Source organism: Electrona antarctica, assembly GCF_951216825.1.
Source record: "Electrona antarctica genome assembly, chromosome: 21".
NCBI classification, from domain to species: Eukaryota; Metazoa; Chordata; class Actinopteri; order Myctophiformes; family Myctophidae; genus Electrona; species Electrona antarctica.
Window position 1 is genome coordinate 12,475,499 of NC_136802.1, and position 22,763 is coordinate 12,498,261.

General features: G+C 42.0%; 2 protein-coding genes across 2 annotated transcripts; both read left to right on the top strand.

The window, feature by feature from the left end:
• Positions 1 to 1,335: 1,335 nt before the first annotated feature.
• Positions 1,336 to 12,974, top strand: LOC306914156 (5,6-dihydroxyindole-2-carboxylic acid oxidase-like; the record flags this gene model as incomplete). Its single annotated transcript, XM_079491098.1, has 7 exons — positions 1,336 to 1,690; positions 5,202 to 5,524; positions 6,634 to 6,838; positions 7,384 to 7,551; positions 8,360 to 8,539; positions 12,201 to 12,344; positions 12,583 to 12,974. 7 exons carry the CDS (start codon positions 1,336 to 1,338, stop codon positions 12,765 to 12,767), a joined length of 1,560 nt encoding a protein of 519 aa, XP_079347224.1. The 3' UTR covers positions 12,768 to 12,974.
• Positions 12,975 to 15,934: 2,960 nt separating this feature from the next.
• On the top strand, positions 15,935 to 21,572 carry lurap1l (leucine rich adaptor protein 1 like). The gene is made up of 2 exons (XM_079490504.1): positions 15,935 to 16,514; positions 19,740 to 21,572. Exons 1-2 carry the CDS (start codon positions 16,293 to 16,295, stop codon positions 20,148 to 20,150), a joined length of 633 nt encoding a protein of 210 aa, XP_079346630.1. The 5' UTR covers positions 15,935 to 16,292; the 3' UTR covers positions 20,151 to 21,572.
• The last annotated feature ends 1,191 nt before the right edge of the window (positions 21,573 to 22,763 follow it).

A 22,763-nucleotide genomic window follows, 5' to 3' on the forward strand; every position in this document is an offset into this window, starting at 1 on the left:
ACCATTTTAATGAACTCTTGAGCCCTGTATAAGGAAGATGTTATCCATTCAATCCTGGCATAGGAGAGGAGTACAACTCTGTGAACTGTATCTTGGCCTTTTTTGGGGATATTGCTAAGGGCCAATTCATACTCCTATTTTACCGCTGTAGTGCCAAAATGATTTTGGCTCGTCAGACATTTTCAGTAGCACCGAAGAGCCGACTTTAGGACGGTACCCGCCCCCCCCGAACCTCAAATGACGTCACATTGTAGGCTCTACAGAGCCGAACAGACTTTTATTCGGCTCTAAAATAGGAGTACGAATCGGCCCTTAGTGATGCAATAGTTGGTTTCCTCTTTTTAAATAAATGTTTGCATCGTGGCTATGAGTGTGCAGCCTTTTTCTATATCTTCTATATTTATTTCCCAAGGCCAGCAGCGCATTCTCCTGTTTGTCTACAGCCCAGTGTTCTCAGACTTGTACACAGACAGAATGTTGTTTTGCCTTTTTTATTAGAAGTAAACACCGGAGGTAAGTGGGCTGACGATAATGAATATTATAAATAACACCCACACTCACTGCTGTGTAGCTTGCACCAATTTGAATATTAAGTGGAACCTTACCGCATCCCTCTTCAATTTGTTTTATTTCCACATGGAAAATTGATTTTCATACAATGATCAAGCGTGTGGAATCTTATAATCCATGTAATTGAAAACAAAATATGACACAAATGAAAGTTTATTAATGTTCACCTCAGGCATAAAGCAAAGAGAATAAACAAAGCAAATAATAATCACATTATCATGTATCATTTGTCTCAATTTTTTTATGTTTTTTTTACCATACATGCATCTTCTATGTTACTATCAAAGCCATAACATGATAAACTACAGGGCCTATAATATTTCAGGGGATTTTATTAGCCTACAAATGAAATCTACTTTGTATTCATTCCTTTGCAAGCCTTGGGGCGTGAGGAATAGCCTAACACAATGCATGAGTTAACCACACTTTCTAGCCCTCTTTTCTTCTCCTGTAGCCTGTAGGAAATGTGACGTGATCACGCGGATGACAGAAAATCCTCATAGTCATTATAGTCATGCGCTAATCCGGTATTTAAGGTCGGAGGTTCACTCGGCATGGGGCAATTAAAACTAAAGCCTGTCTGGACGGGGGAAAGAAGGCTTGTGTCTGCTGACTAGAAGAAAAACAAGAAGTCTATTATGATTTGTATTTTTTGCGTGTGTGCAGTTGGGAGCAGAAATTAGGCATTGAGAGCCGATACTATAGTCAGTAGACCTGCAAGTGGGGCTGAATCGATTTGTGTACAAGTTTACATCTCGGTTGGATATGTGGGATTGCGGTCTGTTGGTGCTTTTGGGAGCGGCGTTGGCGAACGCTCAGTTTCCACGAGAATGTGTCACGCCAGAGGCGCTTAGAAGTGGACAGTGCTGCCCGTCACCTCTTGGCCTACAGGATGACCCGTGTGGATCTAGTTCCGGTCGTGGACAGTGCGTGTCGGTAGGGGTGGACGTTCAGCCTCACGGGCCTCAGTACCCCCACGACGGACGAGACGACCGGGAGCGGTGGCCTATCCGCTTCTTCAACAGCACGTGTCAGTGTAATGGAAACTTCAGCGGATTTAACTGCGGACGCTGCAGACACGGCTGGACGGGGGTCGATTGTGACCAACAGGTCGCTGTTGGTGAGTAGAGACTATAGAGCTTCATTGTCCAACTGCAATTCCCAGAGTTACAGTAGTTTGAAACAAAATCATGGATGTACAGTACTGCTCCAAATGCTGCAGTTTAGTGCCAAGGTTATTCTTGAACAGTGGTTCCCAAACTTTTTCGCGTCAAGGACCCCCAAATTGACACTAATTAGCCCGTGGACCCCCCATTTGAAGACATAATGCCAGGGACCACCCTTAAGAGGAGATTTTTACGGATCTAGCAGTGATTCTCAACCCGTTTATTTTTGAAGGACCCACAGTTTGACATGCATTAGGCTACGGACCCCCATTTAATGACATTTCTATCTCTGGGACCCTCAATTTAGTACTGCTCCAAATGCTGCAGTTTAGTGCTAAGGTTATTCTAGAACAGTGGTTCCCAAACCTTTTCACGTCAAGGACCCCCAAATTGACACTAATTAGCCCACGGACCCCCCATTTGAAGAGATAATGCCAGGGACCACCCTTAAGAGGAGATTGTTACGGCTCTAGCAGTGATTCTCAACCCGTAATTTTCTTTTTTTTAAGGACCCACAGTTTTACATGCATTAGGCTACGGACCCCCATTTAATGACATTTCTATCTCTGGGACCCTCAATTTATATTGTAAAATCAATGTTAATTTAACTCCAAATGGACCCATAAGGGTCCATTTTGTTCCAAACTATCATTTAGCTGGCCTGGAACTCCCTCAAGTACCCCTGGGGGTCCCTGGACCCCCCTTTGGGAACCACTGTTCTAGAACACGACTACGCACTTAATTTAAAATACATAAATCAATACACGCATACTTTTCCTCCTATGAGAGACAGACAGAGTAGAAAGAAATTGTGCCATTTTATCATGATTATTAGTGAGGACCTAGTATGAAGTTTGGTTGAAAAGTGTTGAAATGGTCCTTTAAGCAGGTAAAGTTGAAGGATCACCTTAAAACACGCTCGCCCTTGTTTGTATACTATAGTTTGCAGACTACTTTTGACGATGAAATTGTGTCTTTTTTTATTGTTCATTTAGCCGTAGGCTATTAAAAAAATATCTAAAAGTCCTTAAATGCAGATACCCTGTAAATATACCTACCTACGCTATACAGTAGGTTGGTTGTTTGTATGTTGGTTTGTTTACCGTTTGTTTACTAAGATAATCATCTGAAGACCCCACCAAAATCACTTGGGGATCCCCTGGTGTCCTGACCCACAGGTTGAGAATCAATAAACTGTACCAGCTGCACTGCAGTCAAGTTACTGTATTTACATGACCTTGCTAGTGGTGGAAAAAGTACTCACATGTTTTACTTAAGTAAAATTATCAATACTGCAACATAGAAATACTATGTTACAAGTAAAAGTCCAGAATTCAAAAGATACTTCAGTAAAAGTACAAAGGTATTGCCATCTAAATGTACTTAAAGTACCAAAAGTAAAAGTACTCATTGGGCACAATGGGCAGGATGTCCCGTTTAAAGTTTCAAATCTTTTGAAAATAGATCTACAAGCTCACAATGTGTGAACTTGTAGATCGACTATTTTCAAATGGCTGAAATGTATAGAGCTGAAGTGTCTACAAAGTAGTAACTAAAGTTTTCAAATTAATGTTGTGGAGTAAAATTACAATATTTGGATCCGAGATGTAGTGGAGTAGAAGTAAAAGTATTGGAAATAGGGAAATACTGAGTACAAATACCTAAAAATTACACTTAAGTAAAGCACTTAAGTAAATGTACTTAGATGTTACTTTCCAAAACTGGACCTTGCTCAATTTGTGGTTAGAAATACGGGCAAATGGCATTAATGAACATGATCAAATGTCTTGTTAACAGTGCTTCACAGGCTACTTTATTTCACTGGCTAATTCAATGCCCCCACCCTGGTTATTAAAAAGATGCCCTTGTTCAATGGGTCTCAAGCTTTTTCATGTCAAGGACCCCAAATTAATTTCTTTGGCTGCGGACATCTATAGCCCAGGGCATGCTCAAATGATTTAGCTAGGGCGCCAAGCCGGCAAGCTTCATGTGGCGTGTCAAACTAGGGGTTTTTCATGATTCTGAATCCATTCCAAGCATTAGTTTTGCACGAAAAACACTCCTTGGGCTAAAAACGAACGAACAAATGTGATGAGGTCATCACATAATTTGGGCACATTTGGGCAAGGGGCTATGGCCGAATTTAGCCCAAGGAGTATTTTCCGTGCAAAACTAATGCTTGGAATGGATTCAGAATCATGAAAACCCCTTAGTTTGACACATAATGAAATTGTGCAAAATGTAGTGCTTTTAGACGAATTAGTGCGAAATCACCCTTATCTCTCCCTAAGCTCCTCCACTAATAGGATTAAAGTGGCATCAACTGATTTTGATTCTATATTAACCAACGTGCCAGTGACCCCCTGTTCCCCAGGCCTCGCTTTGATAACAGCTGAATAGCTGGGTCAACCCATTAAAACTGGGAAAGCATCCGTGTCATTTAAGATTTTAGCGTTGGCCATTCTAAAATAGCAGATTTACAAGCTCACATCGTGCCGCGATGTGAGCTTGTACATCTGCTATTTTTGAGTGGTGCAACCACTCCTGTAGACAGCTATGTGTGTGGCTGTGTGGCTGTGTCCCAGGGTCCGAGCACGGAAATAGCATATTGTCACCACCAAGTGTCACTGTTGTGCAGCCTAACACACAGAGGCCAGCGAGGAGAGCTAGCACAGCACAGCACAGCACAGCACAGCACAGCACAGCACAGTACAGTACAGTACCACTCACTTCAGACGGGTCTGATTTTTCATCTTCTCTTCTGGGGGTCCCTGGCAGAAAAATATTTTCAGATGAGGGCCCGCGCCCAGCGGCCAAATACAGTACAGTACAGTACAGTACAGTACAGTACAGTACAGTACAGTACAGTACAGTACAGCACAGCACAGCACAGCACAGCACCACTCACTTCAGACTGGTCTGATTTTCTCAATCTCTTCTGGGGGTCCCTGGCAGAAAAACATTTTCAGATGAGGGCCCGCGCCCGGCGGCCAAATACAGTACAGTACAGTACAGTACAGTACAGTACAGTACAGTACAGTACAGTACAGTACAGTACAGTACAGTACAGTACAGTACAGTACAGTACAGTACCACTCACTTCAGACGGGTCTGATTTTTCATCTTCTCTTCTGGGGGTCCCTGGCAGAAAAATATTTTCAGATGAGGGCCCGCGCCCAGCGGCCAAATACAGTACAGTACAGTACAGTACAGTACAGTACAGTACAGTACAGTACAGTACAGTACAGCACCACTCACTTCAGACTGGTCTGATTTTCTCAATCTCTTCTGGGGGTCCCTGGCAGAAAAGCATTTTCAGATGAGGGCCCGCGCCCGGCGGCCAAATACAAATCAATTTGGTGGTCCTTGGCACTAACAAAGATGGATTTAGAATGCGTTTTTAGAATTGGCCTCGGGTCTTAGCGGCTTTAATCCCATGACATTTCTTGTAAAAATCCTCTCCAGTCAGGAGAAACGTGATGCTGCTCAGCGCAGAAGAGAAGAGGGCGTTTGTGAGCGCACTGGATCGAGCCAAGCGCACCGTGCACCCCGACCTGGTGGTGGCCACGCGCCACTTCCCGGAGATCTTTGGGCCCGACGGAAACACCATGCAGTTTGAGAACATCACCATCTACAACTACTTTGTGTGGACACACTACTACTCCGTGAGCAAGACCTTCTTGGGCGCGGGGCAGCCGAGTTTCGGAGGGGTGGACTTCTCCCACGAGGGCCCCGGGTTTGTCACCTGGCATCGGTATCACCTGCTGCAACTCGAGCGAGATATGCAGGTAAAAAAATCCCCTTTAGTATAGAATAGATACTCCTGGTATCAAGTTTAAAATAAATTGGTTGTGTGTTTTTTTTTCATCGCAATAATCACTAGGCCAATAATATAATGTTTTTATGCTCTGACTTTATATTGGTGAAGAACAAAATAATTCACAGGACTGTAAGCAAGCATCCAAGAACGCGTGCGTGCGTGCGTGCGTGCGTGTGTGCATTTCATGGTCTGAGCCGATTAGCACAGAAGAGCTTCCGTTTACATTTCTTGCATTGTTTTAGAGATTATCCAATATACAAATATAACTACAATCCTCCGCATTATTATTTTACATTATGCTTTAACACAGAGGTTTGTTGCCATTCCTGCAAAAATGGAAGACCTATTTGTTGAGTATGAATTTAAAGCAATTCCTATACCAGTCAACATGGGTTTGTTTTCTCGCCCCTCCCGTTTGTATGTGAGAGCTGGCGAGAATTTCTGGTAACTCAGATTAACATGGGTACAAATCACAAGAGTCCTTTAATCAGCCCTTTAATTGGCATGGGGAATAGCCTATTAAGCCTAACATCATTTATAATATTTTTGTAATATTATTAATAGCGAATGAAACTCATAGTGGCTCACACATACTGTTTGTATGTGTAACTGACCTCAACTTAAAACCGCTGTTCTAAATTGTGGAAATGAGTTGATGTTGCATCGACCTATAAAATCCTATAACTAAGTCATTCGTAAATCAAAGAGTAGAGCACCGGTATACAAATGTAAGTGTACAGATGAAACCAAATGGACCGTTTGCCTTGCACACTTTCTGACTTATATTGACGCAGAGAATGTTACTGTGTATAAACACGCAGTGGTGGAAAATGAACTCGCACTACAAAGGTCTGGAACACAAAATGTAAAAGAGTATTGGTATCAAAATGTGCTTAAAGTACCAAAAGTAGAAAGTATGCAGAATGTTTTCAAATGTATAAAATGTAAAAAGAATCTCATGAAAAGCAGCAGATCTGCAAGCTCACAATGCATCGCATCATGAGCCAAGTAAACATACCGGTACTTAGCATACAGTCACCACTGATAACACGTGTGTCTCTGTTTCGACGGCCACAGGACATGTTACAAGAGCCCTCCTTCGCCCTGCCCTACTGGAACTTTGCCATCGGCGGCTCTACGTGTGACATCTGTACCGACGACCTGATGGGGGCGAGGAGCAGCTTTGACCCTGACGCTCTGAGCACCAACACTCTGTTCTCCGAGTGGAGGGTCATCTGTGAGAGTGTCGAGGACTACGACACCCTGGGGACGATCTGCAACAGTAAGAATATAGGCGCACACTGGACCAGTGGTGTGGGGGGGGTGCTCTAGGGGAAACAATCTAATATAGAGTCAAAATCGGCTCTGCTAACTGAGAACCTCTACATGAAAAAGAACCACTGTGTTCGACTATAAGGGCTACAGAAGAGAAGAAACCATTCAGACAAAAATCCAAACTCTCCATGTTGGAGCCATTCCCATGTGATCAAAGATCTACATGATTCTGCTCTCCCCATGGGCACACTTTAGCGGACAGCCGCGGACAGAAGAAGCTGTGTTTTACGTCATTTCCGAGTTTTTAGACAGCTGGTGGATATAAAAGAAGCTCTACCCCCGCGGCTGACTGCCGCGACGGACAGATTCCCGGAAACGCTCTCCTCCACCAGCTGTCTAAAAACTCGGAAATGACGTAAAGCACAGCTTCTTCTGTCCGCGGCTGTCCGCTAAAGTGTGTGTGTGTGTGGGGGGGGGGGGGGACTCTATCAAAATAAAGCGGATAAAGCCGAATAAAATAATGTTGATAATGTTTTTTAAATGTCCTTCTAGGTACTGAGACGTCGGCAATCAGGAGGAACCCGGGAGGAAACGTCAACAGACCCATGGTCCAGCGTCTGCCTGAACCCCAGGATGTCAATGACTGTCTGCAGGTCAGCGCCTTTGACACGCCTCCCTACTACTCCACCTCCTCAGAGAGCTTCAGAAACACAGTGGAAGGTTAGTGCTCATATGCATGTGTGCAGCCTCTAGATTTGTTTGTGCTGTATATGTGTGTTTAATTGCTCATGTAAAAATCAGACCCGTCTGAAGTTAGTGGTGCTGTACTGTACTGTACTGTACTGTACTGTACTGTACTGTACTGTACTGTACTGTACTGTACTGTACTGTACTGTACGGCATTAAGCAACTAGTCGACTAGTTTACTAGTCGTTACTAGTTTACTAGTCGACTAGTAAATCCACTAGTGGACCTTGTTGGTACTAGTCGACTAGTTGATAAGATTTTTTTTATTTTTTTCCCGATTTTGTAGGCCTCAAGATCAGGTAGATTATAGTCAACTAGTAAAAATGACTAGAAGTGAATGCCCTACTGTACTGTACTGTACTGTACTGTACTGTACTGTACTGTACTGTACTGTACTGTACTGTACTGTACTGTACTGTACTGTACTGTACTGTACTGTACTGTACAACCCCTCCTCCCTGGCCTGTGTGTGTCTGTGTGTTAGGCTGTGCAACAGTGACACTTGGTGGTAAACAAAGGCTATAACGCTATTTTTGTGCTCGGACACATTTTCGTGCTCGGACACAGGGACCCAGGGACCCAGTGACACACACACATAGCTGTCTATAGGAGTGGTTGGCGTATGAATAGACCCTTTGTATACAGGTAGAGGTAGGCCCGTTGAAACAGTTCAGATTGATATGCATTTGTTTGCCAACCAGTGCAACCACCATTCTAAAACATTTTTGTGCCAGGGAAAAGAGAAGATTTGTCCACATTTTTTGTTGCGTTATGTTTGCAGGCTACAGCGCGCCCAAGGGGAACTATGATCCAGTGGTCAGGAGTCTTCACAACCTGGCACACCTGTTTCTTAACGGGACAGGAGGACAGACGCATCTGTCCCCTAACGACCCCATCTTTGTCCTGCTCCACACCTACACCGATGCCATCTTTGACGAGTGGCTCAGGAGACACAGTCCAGGTAAAATTCAATCGTCGATGGCATATTTGGAATCCTCGAGGAGCCCTCAAGGGTCCCCCTAGCCCGTCTCCGGACCCCCCGGGTTGAGCTCCTTTGGACCCCTAACCCGTAGGGTCCGGTCTCATCGACCTCAAGCGACGTGCTCATTTCAATACGCAATCTGACTTACCCTTTCCGACGGATCTCTGCGCTGTGGATATGACGCTGACATATTCCAAAAGAAGCATATAATAGCTATAGGAGACAACGAACCCTCTGACCCCCCCCGCGAACGGCGGAGAAGCCGTTAAGTATTTTTAATGTTTGTTAGACCGTTTTGGCAGCTCTCTTCCTTCCTTCCTTGACTTCCTTATTGACATCCTATTGTACCGCCTCCATCACCGTGGCTGGCTACCTGCGACAGAGGCAGGAACGCGCAGATAGCCAGTTCCGGCGCTCTGTCGCAGGTAGCCAGCCACGGTGACATCAAAATGTCAGAAACTTTAACGTAGGGTTCCGAAAGGAGCTAGGGTCCCCCTGGACCTGTGTTAACTTTGGCGGCTAATGTAGTCTTAAGGGCCTTTCAAACGGGCAACGATGAACGCACACGTCGCGAGATAGATATGACAAAAATATATATATCAGATTTTGAACGAAAGAACGAAAGAAAGAAAGAAAGAAAGAAAGAAAGAAAGAAACATTGCAAAGTCACATGGGATATCATAGAAGTGGCCCAACTCACTATCTTAAACGTCACAACGCAACATGCAAACTGTAGATTCACATCAGCATTCAACTCAGCATTCAGAGCCAGAAACAATCACAAAACATATTGCATTGCCACCCAGGTCCCAAAATTACAGCAATAGTAGCTTGAATCACATACACACAGCATACAGCAGCAGCCAAGAAAAAACAAAGGTTTCTACCTTGAGCTGTCTTCTACTTTGTTGTGACTGTTGTGTAAGTGATGGCCATGGTCAAACTAGTTCATCCCCGGATGAACCCTCCAGTGGTGTCTCCAGTCATGTCGATCCTCCATACATGGCTAGTACTTTCCTCTCCTAGCTTCTACACCAGGCTGGGGCACATCATGTGTTTGGCTGCAGTGAAGACCAGGGCTTGCATGGAGAACAGTAGGCCTACTATCAGTATACATCATGGCACCTATGGTGAAGAAAGAAAGAAAGAAAGAAAGAAGTCACGTCATGTATAATTTACCCTGCCACAACAACTAGTATACATTCATACTGTATCCTGTCACAACATATAAACATGATTGATCGCCAGACAGTCAATCAGGCTGCGTAGCCTAACACGTGTTTATGATGTTTCTTTTTAGTATAGCCCTAGTTGATTTATTTTCCTCTCACTATGGTACGCGTGTGCACAACACATTATAAAAGAGTTACACACCTAGACATTTGAGTCTGGCTACTGGCTAGGCTATGCCTTGAAATAAATTGAGAACACTTGCTCCAATATCAAATGGGAGCTCGGGGACACCACACCCCGACAATGAAAACATTGTGTATTTATTTAGGATAAAGGAATGGCTATATATTACATAGGCTACATGCCATAGATAAGATACCAAGAGTAGATAACTATGCACTCCTGCGTCGGTGAGTCATGGGCGGCATTAAAATATTGGTGTGTAGGAATAACAAAGAAAGACTAATTGCTATTTCTGCAGAACGGCACGTCTCTTTATTTCACTCTCTTCACTCAAACTGACAAGTTGACAACACAACAAGCACACCACCCCCACTTCCTCGTTTTCCCTCAAAACCCCCGCCCACTCTCTTAAGGTGAATTATGTCCCCAAAAAGTCGCTAGTGCTCCATTTACTCACCCAATTACTGCCATTTGGGGAAAGTTCTGGTAGAAAACGTGTTATCTCAAAAGTTTCACAAAATTCCCAGTTCTGTTGCAGTAACTTGCGTTGCGGCGTAATTATTTAATTAATTACACCTGTCTGTAATCTTGCAGTTATTAAACTCTGTCTTTGTCTATTTGTTTTTGATGAATTGAACATGGTGGACCCTGTTGTAAACAAGTGTAATGCTTAATTGGGTCGTCTCACAGTTAACAGCCTTTGTATTGAGTTTGTGCTTGAAATGTACTGTAATTCTGCAAACTGTTAATACAATTTTCAATCAATCAATCAATCAGTCTGTGGGGTGTGGGGGAGAAGGGGGCGGGAAACTCTGGAGCCCACTGGGGGGCGTTAACATGCCTTCACAAGTTCACATTGTGTAAAATATAGGCCGAAATTTCATTATTTAAAAAAAAGATATTATTTTATGAATATATTGCCCTTTTGGATGTTGTCCTCAGATGTTAAGCAAGCACACTTTAGAATAATGATGAATAACAACTAAGAGAAATACTTTGTTTGAATTATGTTTATTCAATTGTACCAAACAAAGACAATATACTGTAATTGTAAGTGAAATAAGACAAAAATAATGTAGCCTATTCATTCATGCATGCATGCATTATTAATTAATTCATTCATTCATTCAACCATCCATCCATTCATCCATTCATTCATTCATTCATTCATTCAGTCATTGGTTATTATTTATTATTTCATATTATAGTCACATTCTAGTTCAGCATGTCAAACAATTTTTGAGTGGTGTAAACCACTCCTACGACTGGCTTTGTTAGTTTACGTGTCTGTCTGTCTGTCTGTCTGTCTGTCTGTTGCTATGGTCACCCAGTTCACACAGGTGTGATTTCATTACGTCAGACATTACATCAGACCACAGCTGATCAGTCTATATAAGACCTTACACCACTCAGTTCACACAGGTGTGATTTTTAATTTACAAACTAAGATAAGCAACTCTGGGGCCTGGGTAATTCACTTAATCAGTAGGTCTACAGGCTGCATTGTATTCAGAATGAATCGTCTTAGTTCTACTGGATGTCTTCTCCACTAGTCCCTCCCTAACATTTTATAATCTGTTTTATTAGTCATAGTTTAAGTCATCATAACTTAGTTTTTATTTAGCTATAGCTTCCCTGTTCTTTGGTCAACGTTCAGTCAAAATAGCAGACAAGACGTTGCAATGCAACATGTTGTGAGCTTCTTGGTCTATTATTTTCAACAAAGAGATAGGGGGGGGGGGGGGGGTCGTGGACCTACAGTATAGCCCTGGGGGACCCTGGTAAATGATATACATAGGGTTTAAGTGGCTAATGTTGGTATGGATGGCATGCATGGCACGGTAAGCTGTCGTATGTCGGTTAGTCCAGTGGTTCCCACACCCAGGGGTCCTTGAGGGAGTTCCAGGGGGTACCCAGCTAAATTATAGTTTGGAACCAAGTGGACCCTTATGGGTCTGTAACTCTGAGTGTACAAATGGAACCCATTTGTACACTCTCAGAGTTAAATTAACATTGATTTTACAATATAAATTGGGGTCCCAGAGATAGAAATGCCATTAAGTGTAGGTCTGTAGACTAATATGCATGTCAAACTTGGGGTCCTTGAAATTAAATGGGTTGAGAATCACTGCTAGAGCCGTAAAAATCTTCTCTCATGGGGGTCCCTGGAATATCTTTTCAAATGGGGCTCCGCAGGGCTAATTAGTGTCAATTTGGGGGTCCTTGACATGAAAAGGTTTGGGAACCACATGGGTTAGTCAACTCTGTGGTCTCTGTCTTGCAGAAGCTGTGTACCCTGTGCAAGATGCCCCCATTGGTCACAACAGGGGCTACAACATGGTACCATTCTGGCCCCCGGTAACAAACGCTGAGATGTTTCTGACCGCTCCAGAGAACCTCGGATACTCATATGAAGCTCAATGGCCAGGTAATTCAAAATGTTGTATTACATAAACATTTGTTATGTCCAGTTTGACATAGTATATACTGCAATAATAATCAAAACGACAAAGTAACTCTAGTAACTAAAGTTTTTTAATAATTGTAGTGGAGTAAAAACTACAATATTTGCCTATGAGATGTATAGTGGAGAGTAAAAGTAGCCTACAGAAAATGTACTTGGTTACTTTTTACACCACTGATTTTAATCATTGTCTCTTTTATAGGTCAGCCTTTCACCGTGACAGAGATGATCACCATAGGGATTGTTGCTTCCCTTATGCTTGTTGCGACAATTTTTGCCGTCAGTACATGTGCTGTACGATCCAAGAACAGGACGGCCAGCCGCCAGCCTCTCCTTGGAGAGCAGTACCAACGTTATGACGATGACAAGGGCCAATCTGTAGTCTAACATCAATATCCAGTACACATTATGCAGGCATCAGCCTTCTCTTGTTCTTATTTTCGTACTGAAATGCACAGTATTCGTGGAAGAAGTGCACAGAAGACTAGGTTTTATTTAAGTACAAATATGTAGAAATGCTCTTTTGTTAAAGTACAAAAGTATTGGAATCAAAATACACTAGGAGTATAGTTCACCCAAAACTTTTTTTGGTTTAAGTATTACTCCTAATCTGCCGAATTAAAATAGCCAATCTACAATGTCACAACGCGTCCCATTGCAACGTGTTGTTGTGACATTGTAGACATAAAATAGAGTTTAATTGGATATATATGTTTTGTATTCATAATAAATGTACAAAGTAACTTCATGTAACTAAAGCTGTCTGTAGTAGAGTAAAAAGTACAATATTTGCCTCAGAGATGTAGTGGAGTAGATAATCAAATTTTGAACTGCTCAAGTAAAGTAAAAGAACCTCAGAATTGTACTTATAAGTACACTACTTGAGTAAATGTACTTTCCACCACTGGAAATGCAGCTATAAATTGTTTTAAGTCTTGTTTTTTTTTATAGAGTATGAGATTGAGAATATGTACATAACTGCAAAAAGTAATCTCTTTATTCATTTTATCAATATTCATATTATTATAAACATGTTCGGGCGACAGTGGTTCAGGGGTAGAGTGGCCAGTAGAGCGGCTGGATGGGGACCGCAAGGTTCCTAGTTCGATCCCGGACTCCCCCAGAGTTAGTGTCGAAGTGTCCTTGAGCAAGACTCTGAACTCCTATTTGCTCCCGATGTGCTGGTTGGTGCCTTGCATGGTTTCCTCCGCCATCTGTGTATGAATGTGGGTGAATGGGTGAATGTAATCTATGTGAAGTGCTTTGGATAAAAGCGCTATATAAATGCAGCATTTACCATTTTATTTTATTTACTTTGTTCTTGTCATACTTTGCCATCACATGCACTGCCTGTCCTTAAATCAGGCGTTAGAATATCAAATAAACCTGTAGCATAGTGATGCTACAAGTGACACTGATGTTGCATTAAGCTCAGTACATATATATAATATATAATGTGCTTTTCTTAGTTTAATGTTTGCTGCTGTGTTGTTACTTATCTTTGGGTGCCTTTATATGAAATACAATATTTAGAATATAGGAAGGAGTTATTGTTTGTTTTAGTTTTTCTGTACATGTGTAAACATTTCTTTTAAAATATGTAATATGCCAGAATTATTAAATACATATCTATATAATTTAAGAACCATGTCATGTATTTAATGGTTTATACTAATATTTCTGATGGAATAAAACATGTATTTACTATCTTGGAAAAAGGTAACATTACAGTTCAACTATGAGCAGCTAAGCTTAGTTCTTATGGCCACAAGGGGGTGTAATAGTGCAACCTTTGACACAGTTTCACCTGTGAAACTACTGCACACTTGTTGACCTGAATAAACTACTACTACTACTACTACTACTACTACTACTACTACTACTACTACTACTACTACTACTACTACTACTACTACTACTACTACTACTACTACTACTACTACTACTACTACTACTACTACTACTACTACTACTACTACTACTACTACTACTACTACTACTACTACTACTACTAATAATAATAATAATAATAATAGGCCTAATAATAATGCTTTTTATTATTTATTTAGCAATTGTCCATAGATAGGCCTAAATAATATCTGGAACTGAAATATGGTGAAACAATATTGATATCCTGAATGTAATTGTTAGCAGGAGAATGTGACTTTATTTGGATTAAATCTGCAATACCTAAAATCTATTGAAATAGATTATTGACATACCGGTAGCTAGCCTATTTCTGCCTGGCTGAGTTGTCAACATTCGGCATACATATATGCTGTAAGGTTTAAGTTACAAGTTGTGCATAATTAGGCTATTTATACAATGCACAAATACATTTAATTGCACGTTGAGAGTACCATGGCTCAAACTCATGGCTATTAATTTGACCTTTATGCACCTTTATAGGCCTACAGTGTGTAGGTACAAATTCTAAATATGGTGACACACTGTTGTAGGCTACTATACAGGCGGTTGGCAGGTGTTCTCAAACTTTTTCATGTCAAAAAAGGCCCCCTAAATTAATAGCCTATAGTAGTAACTTACTACTATAGGCTATTCATGTAGGGGGTCAAAAGGGGGCCAAAATGCATACTTACTACTAGTAAGTATGAATTTTGGTGGCAGAACCCCATGTGAAAAGACTTTCAGCCAGGGCTATACAAGATTTGTGTAAAAATGTTTCAAAAGTTCTGCCTATTCAATATTGTTCATGTTGCTACTGTCACAAATTAATGCACACAATGTCAGATTCTTCACAAGTCATGTGGTAGTAATAATAATAATAATAATAATAATAATAATAATAATAATAATAATAATAATACATTTAATTAACCTTTAGGTCTGGACCCCCCTAAAGGTTGGGAAGATTGGGAACCACAGTACAGTACAGTACAGTACAGTACAGTACAGTACAGTACAGTACAGTACAGTACAGTACAGTACAGTACAGTACAGTACAGTACAGTACAGTACAGTACAGTACAGCAGTGGTTCCCAAACCTTTTTATGTCAAGGACCCCCAAATTGACACTTATGAGCCTGCGGACCCCCATTTGAAAAATATATGCCAGGGACCCCCATAAGAGAAGATGTGCAGATCTACAGTGATTCTCAACCCGTTTAATTTCAAGGACCCCCATGCAGTTTGACATGCATATTAGTCTACAGACCCCCATTTAATGTAATTTCTGTCTCTGGGACACCTGTAAAATCAATGTTAATGTAACTCTGAGAGTGTACAAATGGAACCCTAAAGGACCCGTTGGGGTCCAATTGGTTCCATGTACACTCTCAGAGTTACAGACCCATAAGGGCCCATTTGGTTCCCCCAAATGGACCCCACTTTGGGAACCACTACTGTACTGTACTACAGTACAGTAGCCGCTGCCTACTACTACAGAGTACAGAGTCTGTACTACAGTACAGACTAGTAGTAGGCCGGTGGGCGTGACCAGTCACACCTGTCCTGAGTGACGCCCATTGGGGGCGGGGCTAGAGCAGCACGTTGCCCTGCCTGAAGGGCTGGCCCTAGCCGTCATCATCTCATCATCACTCATTCACATTTCACAGTCTCCAAGAGGAGTCATTCAAAGGCGCTCCCAGTCGTTCCAAATGGGACCAGCGCGCTGAACTGGACCAAGACGACTGGCAGCGTTTAAAGTGTTGCGGCGAGCATTTTTTTCCTTTGACTTGTTGCGTTCGTTACAGCATGCTACTGGAGTAGAGCGTGTCTGAGTCTGACGTCGACTTGTGTTTATAGTTAGATTTTGTCTGAAACCGCTTTGGATAATTCGCTGGAAGTGGGTTTTCGTGTCTGATCGTTCGTAAATCGTTCGTAATTGTCTGCGCCTGTGGAGACGCTCCTCCAGTGAAACCATACCGTTTATCTGGCACTCTCCTTCTGCCATGGACGAGGACAACAGCGTCTTGGCTGACTTTAAGGATATAGAGACAAAGTTGGGTCGCAAAGTGCCCGATAGTCTCATTCGTTCTCTCGTGGGAGGAAAGCACCACGAGAATAAGCACCACGAGAAGGAGACGGCCGTGTCACATTTTGTGAACAATCGTGCGCACTCCACTGACCTGAAAAGGCTGGAGAGCAAGATGTTGTTTTTGAAACAAGAAATGGTAAGTCCAGTGTTTGGCCAGTGGTTGAAAAAGTACTCGGATATTTACTTGAGTAAATGTATCAATATCACAATGTAAAAATACTCTAGTAAAAGTAAGTCTGGTATTTACTTGAGTAAAAGTACAAACGTATTGGCATCAGAATGTACTAAAAGTAGGCTATAGTATGCAGCATGTTCCTTTTCAAGTTTTCAGAATCTTATAATCCTGCTATTTTCTAATAGCCGAAATAGCTATAAAGTCGTTAATTTAATTTGTATTTTTAGTCGTTAATGTTTTGTAGCCTAATAAAAATCTAAAAAGTAACTATAGTTTCCAAATAATTGTAGTGCAGTGAAAGCAGCCTACAATATTTTCCTCAGATGTACTGTGGAGTAGAAGTACTTGTACTTATTACAGTGTAATACACTGTACAGTACGACCACACAGGTCAGGGCAAAGCCTATAAATAATGGTACACATGTCATGTGTATGTCTCATGTTTTCATCTTTTCAGTCTATAAAAAGTTAACAAACCTGTAATTTCAACTCCTTGTGGCATTATAAAAATGAGATCATCGTCCTATGCAAAGGGTTACTATATTACTTGCCCATAATGTTATAGCCTGTCCTCGCAGAAGTTTTGAATCAGCTGGGTAATTGTAGGCTATAAGAATAGGATTCAACCATACACCCGGGTTCAGGTTGCCATGGGTTTTGTAATACACATTTAAATCAGAATGGTATATAGTGAGGGCCGGCTGCATGTGAAACAGGCCCACGCAGTGATTGCTGAATGCCAACAAGAGGAAGTGCTAAGTGACATGATGGCTCATGCTTTCAACAAGTGGTGAAACCATCCATTTGGTGAAAGCCATTTACACGTGATTCCTTGTTGACGGGGTATTATCACCTTCTGCCCTGTGATGCAGACTACCTAATCGGAGAAATTAGGAGACAGATTCTGTCTGGTCACCGGTGTATATTCACAGTTTGTTTCTCCATGATGAGCTCATGTACCTTAGACATTTGCTACTTTATTCCGTGCTTGTCTTGTTTGGTCACTGACTTGTTTGACCCAGAGCAATAAAGCTCCCTCTCCATGTCCTAAGGTCACCAATAGCATTAGGATTCCTCACCAGATGGCCAAGTTGACCGACTTGTACAGTCTATTATTGGGGTGGTAATTTGGCCAATTTGACTGACTAGCCAACTTTGTATGTGCTGACTCATATGTCTGTGAGACAAGCTGAATCATATGTAATATTGTCATGATTACTCAGTGCTTTTCCCCCACAAATTGATACACAATAGTAGGCCTCTTCCTTTCTTTTGACCAGTCTTCACTCAGACTTGGGAAATTCACCAAAATCACACAAAAATAATGATCGTATATAAACTTTTGTACATAAATATGTAATTCCATTATGTCTTGACCACTACCCCAAGGGTCAATACTAGGCCCCCTCCTGTTTCCCATCGAGGCATCGACACCAAATATATTCGCCAAAGCCCAAAAGTAGACAATCTACACAAGATTGATCTTGCCTTGTGGATTTGTTATTTTCACTGAATGTTAACCCCAGACACAAGGGTTCATGCCGGTTCGTGTGGTTTATAGGTATTGTTAATACCTAAATTGGGCAATCTTGAGCTTTTGTGCTGCCGCCACACCTTCCTTTAGGCCTAATCTGTAATCCAATTAGATGGCCCTTCTGTGGCGTCGACTTTACAATCCTCCATTCACACCCATGTGTCACAGTAAGCACCCCTGTGTTTAGGTGCAAGTGTGACAATATTTTGCACCAAGTGTTAATTTATGTGGATTCATTTGAACCGTGTGTGTGTGTGTGTGTGTGTGTGTGTGTGTGTGTGTGTGTGTGTGTGTGTGTGTGTGTGTGTGTGTGTGTGTGTGTGTGTGTGTGTGTGTGTGTGTGTGTGTGTGTGTGTGTGTGTGTGTGTGTGTGTGTGTGTGTGTGTGTGTGTGTGTGTGTGTGTGTGTGTGTGTGTGTGTGTGTGTGTGTGTCCACAAAGCAAACACACTGCCGGCATTATGGGTCCGGTTGTGAATCCAGTCCTAAGAAAGGCTCAGTTTTTATCAAGTCAGCTGTTCTGGAACATTGTATCAGGCCATGTCATCTCCCATCCGGCTTACTGTGTTTTGACTGTTGGTTGACTCCTGCCACTGTCCATTTATGGATCCTGCTGGCCATTTGTCACTAGCTAGCGGCAGGCGGAACCCCCCCCCTTGAGTGACACATTAGACTGTCAGTCTATGGCTCAGTCACTGACCCCTACCATTCCTAGTCAGTGGTTTGGTTGTCATGGAAGTGAGTTAAATCAATGGCGTTACTGTGTGGTTATTATCATTGATCTCCCTGCCCATTTATAGACCGAGTTAACCCATTAAAAGTGAGATAAGAAGAAGTCCATAGCGGTACATTATTATGTCTCTTTGCTCTGTCAACATGAACAAATAAGCCATAGTGTGCCTGTGCTGTCCATGAACATGGAATGAAAACAATCATCTTCTGTGAATATTTAACCACTTACGGCAGCGGTTCCCAAACTGTGGTGCGTGCAGCGTGCACCCCTTGTGGTGCGCAAGCGCCTTCTAGGGGGTGCGCAACATGAATTGGCTAATGGTGGTGCTATAGTATTTAAAATATATTAACATATTATGCCAATATATGGCAAGTATACTAACCGCTGACTAACCCTAGGCTATATACTGTACTTAGTTGACTAGGGTTCCCAAGGGCTGCTCGTTTTTCTCCTCTATGCCAAATCTGTTTGATGAAAAAATATAAAATCTAAAAGTACAAGCTCACAACATGTCGCATTCTGACACATATGTGAGCGTGTAGATTTGCTATTGTCGCTGAATGTTCACCCCAGAATAATAGGGACACTGACAGTACCAATAGTTAATTCAAGATCTTTCAAAAATAGCAGATGTACAAGCTAATTGTGAGCTTGTACTATCTATCTATTTTTTATCCTAAAATCTAAAATGACACGAATGCTTTCCAGGAAGTGGCTGTACTGCATCTTTATCGTGATTCGTGTTCACTGTGTTGGCGCTGGCAATCAGAATAATGTGGCTGCTCTTCCACCCGTTCACTCATTGACATGATTAAACGCGTACTTATTTCAGCGGGCGCCATTAGCAGCTGCATTCAAGTGCCAGGCTCTTCATCATGCACCCACTCTTGACACAAATGTTTTCCCCCTTTCACCCGCCAGGCCCATCTGCGAGCCATCGACGTCAAGCTGATGAAGCAGCTGATGTCTATCAACGAGGGAATCGAGTCCATCCGTTGGGTGATGGAGGAGAAGGGGGGCGCGGCCAGCCAAGAGGGCAGCCTGACGGGCAGCCTGTACAGCCTATCAGACAGCCAGGACGGCGCCTCGCTGCAGGGCAGCCATACCAGTTTGAACGACGGCGGCAACAGCGACGGGCTCGATGGTATATCTGTGGGCAGCTATCTGGACACTTTGGAGGAGGACTTCCCTGACCAACCGTCACCCACAGACCTGGAGCGGTTCGTGGACAAAAGCGTTATCGACGGCGACGCTTTCACCGACGGCGACGCTTTCACCAAGCCGCCATCAAAACTCAGGGTGGAATCGGATGAATACTACTGTTTTGGATAATTCAAGACGGGCCACATGCGGGGCGCTGGCAGAGACTACAGGGATATTCAGTGAAGAAGGAAAGTAATAAAAGACTGGTGTGTTGATCTCTCCGTTGAGAAATGCACACCATTTGAAAGATTTTTTTTTACTTTGCCACCGGCTCCAAAATGTTCTAACATCATCTGACGTCGATACGATACCTGAGGTGTTGATGACATTTCCTGACTGACTCACTAGTTTGTGTCTTGAATCGATATTCTTTATATTATGGATGTTGCACATGATCTCACCGATCCTTTGCCACTTCACACCGCAAGATAAAGTAAAAACACAAATGTAACGTTATGCCGATGAACAAATATGCTCTATTATGCATTAAAGCTATATTTATTGCATATTTATTGCAAGGACATCATGCTGTACTTCAGTACCTCAGAACTCTTCTTTTTTTTGTTTACAGGCTCAAAACATTTGCATCGAAGGTGCAATTTCATGAATGTGGTATAGATCACTTCTTAGCCGATCTACAATTACATGTGTTGCATCGATTTGCAATGCGCTGTAAGGTTGTAGAAAATCCTTTGAAAGGTTTTGCCTATAATGACAAGTCCAAAATAGGGACGCCAGGTTGACGCCAGTGGTTAACACCACAGTGAGAGAAAATGTACTGGAAATAATCCCCTATCGATGGTTACAGAAGAACACAAATCTGTGAAACCAATTAATGGTTCAACAAAAAAACAAAAGTATGGGCCAGCGATCACGATCTAAATCAAGATTAGGATTTACATTAACAGTCATTTGGAAAATTGGAAGATTCCCCCCGAGAGGCAGACGAGGCAACATTCCTAAATGTGGCAACACCTCAGTTTGTAGAAAACGTGATTAACTTCAAGTGCAATTTGCCTCCAAGCCAAATCCTTACCGATACTGTCTGGTGGGTTATACGTAGTTGTGCATGGTCTTCGTGCACCAAAAGACCAGATCTACAAGCTAGCTCACAACACCAACAGATCACACTGTGTTGAGCTTGTAGATCTGCTATTTGCGGTGTGTGACTGACACCGCCGACCGGCATATTTTCATTCATGAATGCTCAAAAAGAGTTTTTGTTTTCTTTTGACATTTTTTGCTTAAAGTTGAAAGCTACGTCCAGAGAGAAACAACACTGCATCGACACTTGTGAATAGTTTTAGTGGACACATTTCGTTTTAATAGTGGGCACCGTTTTTTTTAACAATTCACATTTCGTCAGAATAGATTGAAGTTTTAATCAAAGCCATTAATTTCCATACACAAATCAATGATTGTATCTTTGTTTGGTATGTTGATTTGTATACAATCTGTGTTTGTTATGCCTTGCCTACTTTTTAACTTTATAAATTATTGTTTTCAGTGCGTGGCTGAAGTTGTATTTGAAAATACAGAAATTAGAGATAATATATTGGAATTGTCTTGTTTCTCAGCTTGTGCCTGTATCCCCCTTCTGTCTGTCAGACCATGAAACACACACACACACACACACACACACACACTGCCCTACCTGCAAGACATACTTAATAAATAATTGGCAGTTTATGACAAAAACACATTTCTTAATTACCCCAATATTCTCTAATGAGATAAGAAATTAACATGTGCTGCATTTCGGTCTTAGTAGTTCAGCCATAACCAGGTTGCTACTTGTAGTTTGTTGTGTAATGTAGCATGGAAGATTGCACCTCATTTGGCATTCATGCCCCCACCTCACTTTGCATGGAATAAACAAAACAAGAATGGAGATGTAAAAGTTCTAAATTCAGGAAATGACCATTCATTCATTTCGCCTTCTAAATTCCTCAAACTATTTACAGAGGCATTAAGGCCACTTGGGATAATACTTAAGAGCGGATGGCTTCTCACACATGAGAATCATATTACATTACAACACAAAAACGGCTTACTATTCAACATCCAGAATACAATGCATATACAACCAGTCAATTGAAACAAACCGTAATCGTACATGAAACTGAATAGGAACAGTATACTCCAGCCATGTGGTGTATTTCTTTATATTTTTAAACTAATCTCACTCTCAGCTGTTTCCAGCCGTGCAGGGATAATTGCAGTTCCAGACAGACTATACAGGGAAAGTCATTATCGGAAAGTTGAAACTTCTGGTCTCCATGGCCGGCGAATAAGCGAGTAGCCATGGGGCAGAACTTCCCCAGTTCCCAGACTAGGGGATGACACCCTCTTTATTTAGCCTGACATAAGACCTTAGCCATGGAAACATGCTTATTTGAATAGTCATCAGTTATGTTTAAAGATGCTTCTGTGAAGCTTTCTCACAAAAGGGTCAGGTTTTGAACTTTGGATTCAGCAAGGGAAGTGTTGCATTTACTGGTCTTGAACACCATTATCATAAACCCTGGAGCACCTGTTTGATTAGCCGCCACCCACGCGTAAATTTGTGGAGGCTGTGTGCATCATTACATAATGAAGAGTTTGTCCACACTTCAGAATTCAGTGTATTGGAGTTTCCATTATTCATAATCTCCACACAGATACGACCACTCTTATTTATACAGAAACCTTAAGCTGACTTTTGTCTCACTTGGTGAGTAAAGAAGATTTATTTGGTTTATG

Coding starts and splice junctions, on each gene's coding strand:
- lurap1l (XM_079490504.1), top strand. CDS start 16,293: ATGGACGAGGACAACAGCGTCTTGGCTGACTTTAAGGATATAGAGACA. Junction 16,515..19,739: donor TGTTTTTGAAACAAGAAATG/GTAAGTCCAGTG, acceptor TTCACCCGCCAG/GCCCATCTGCGAGCCATCGA.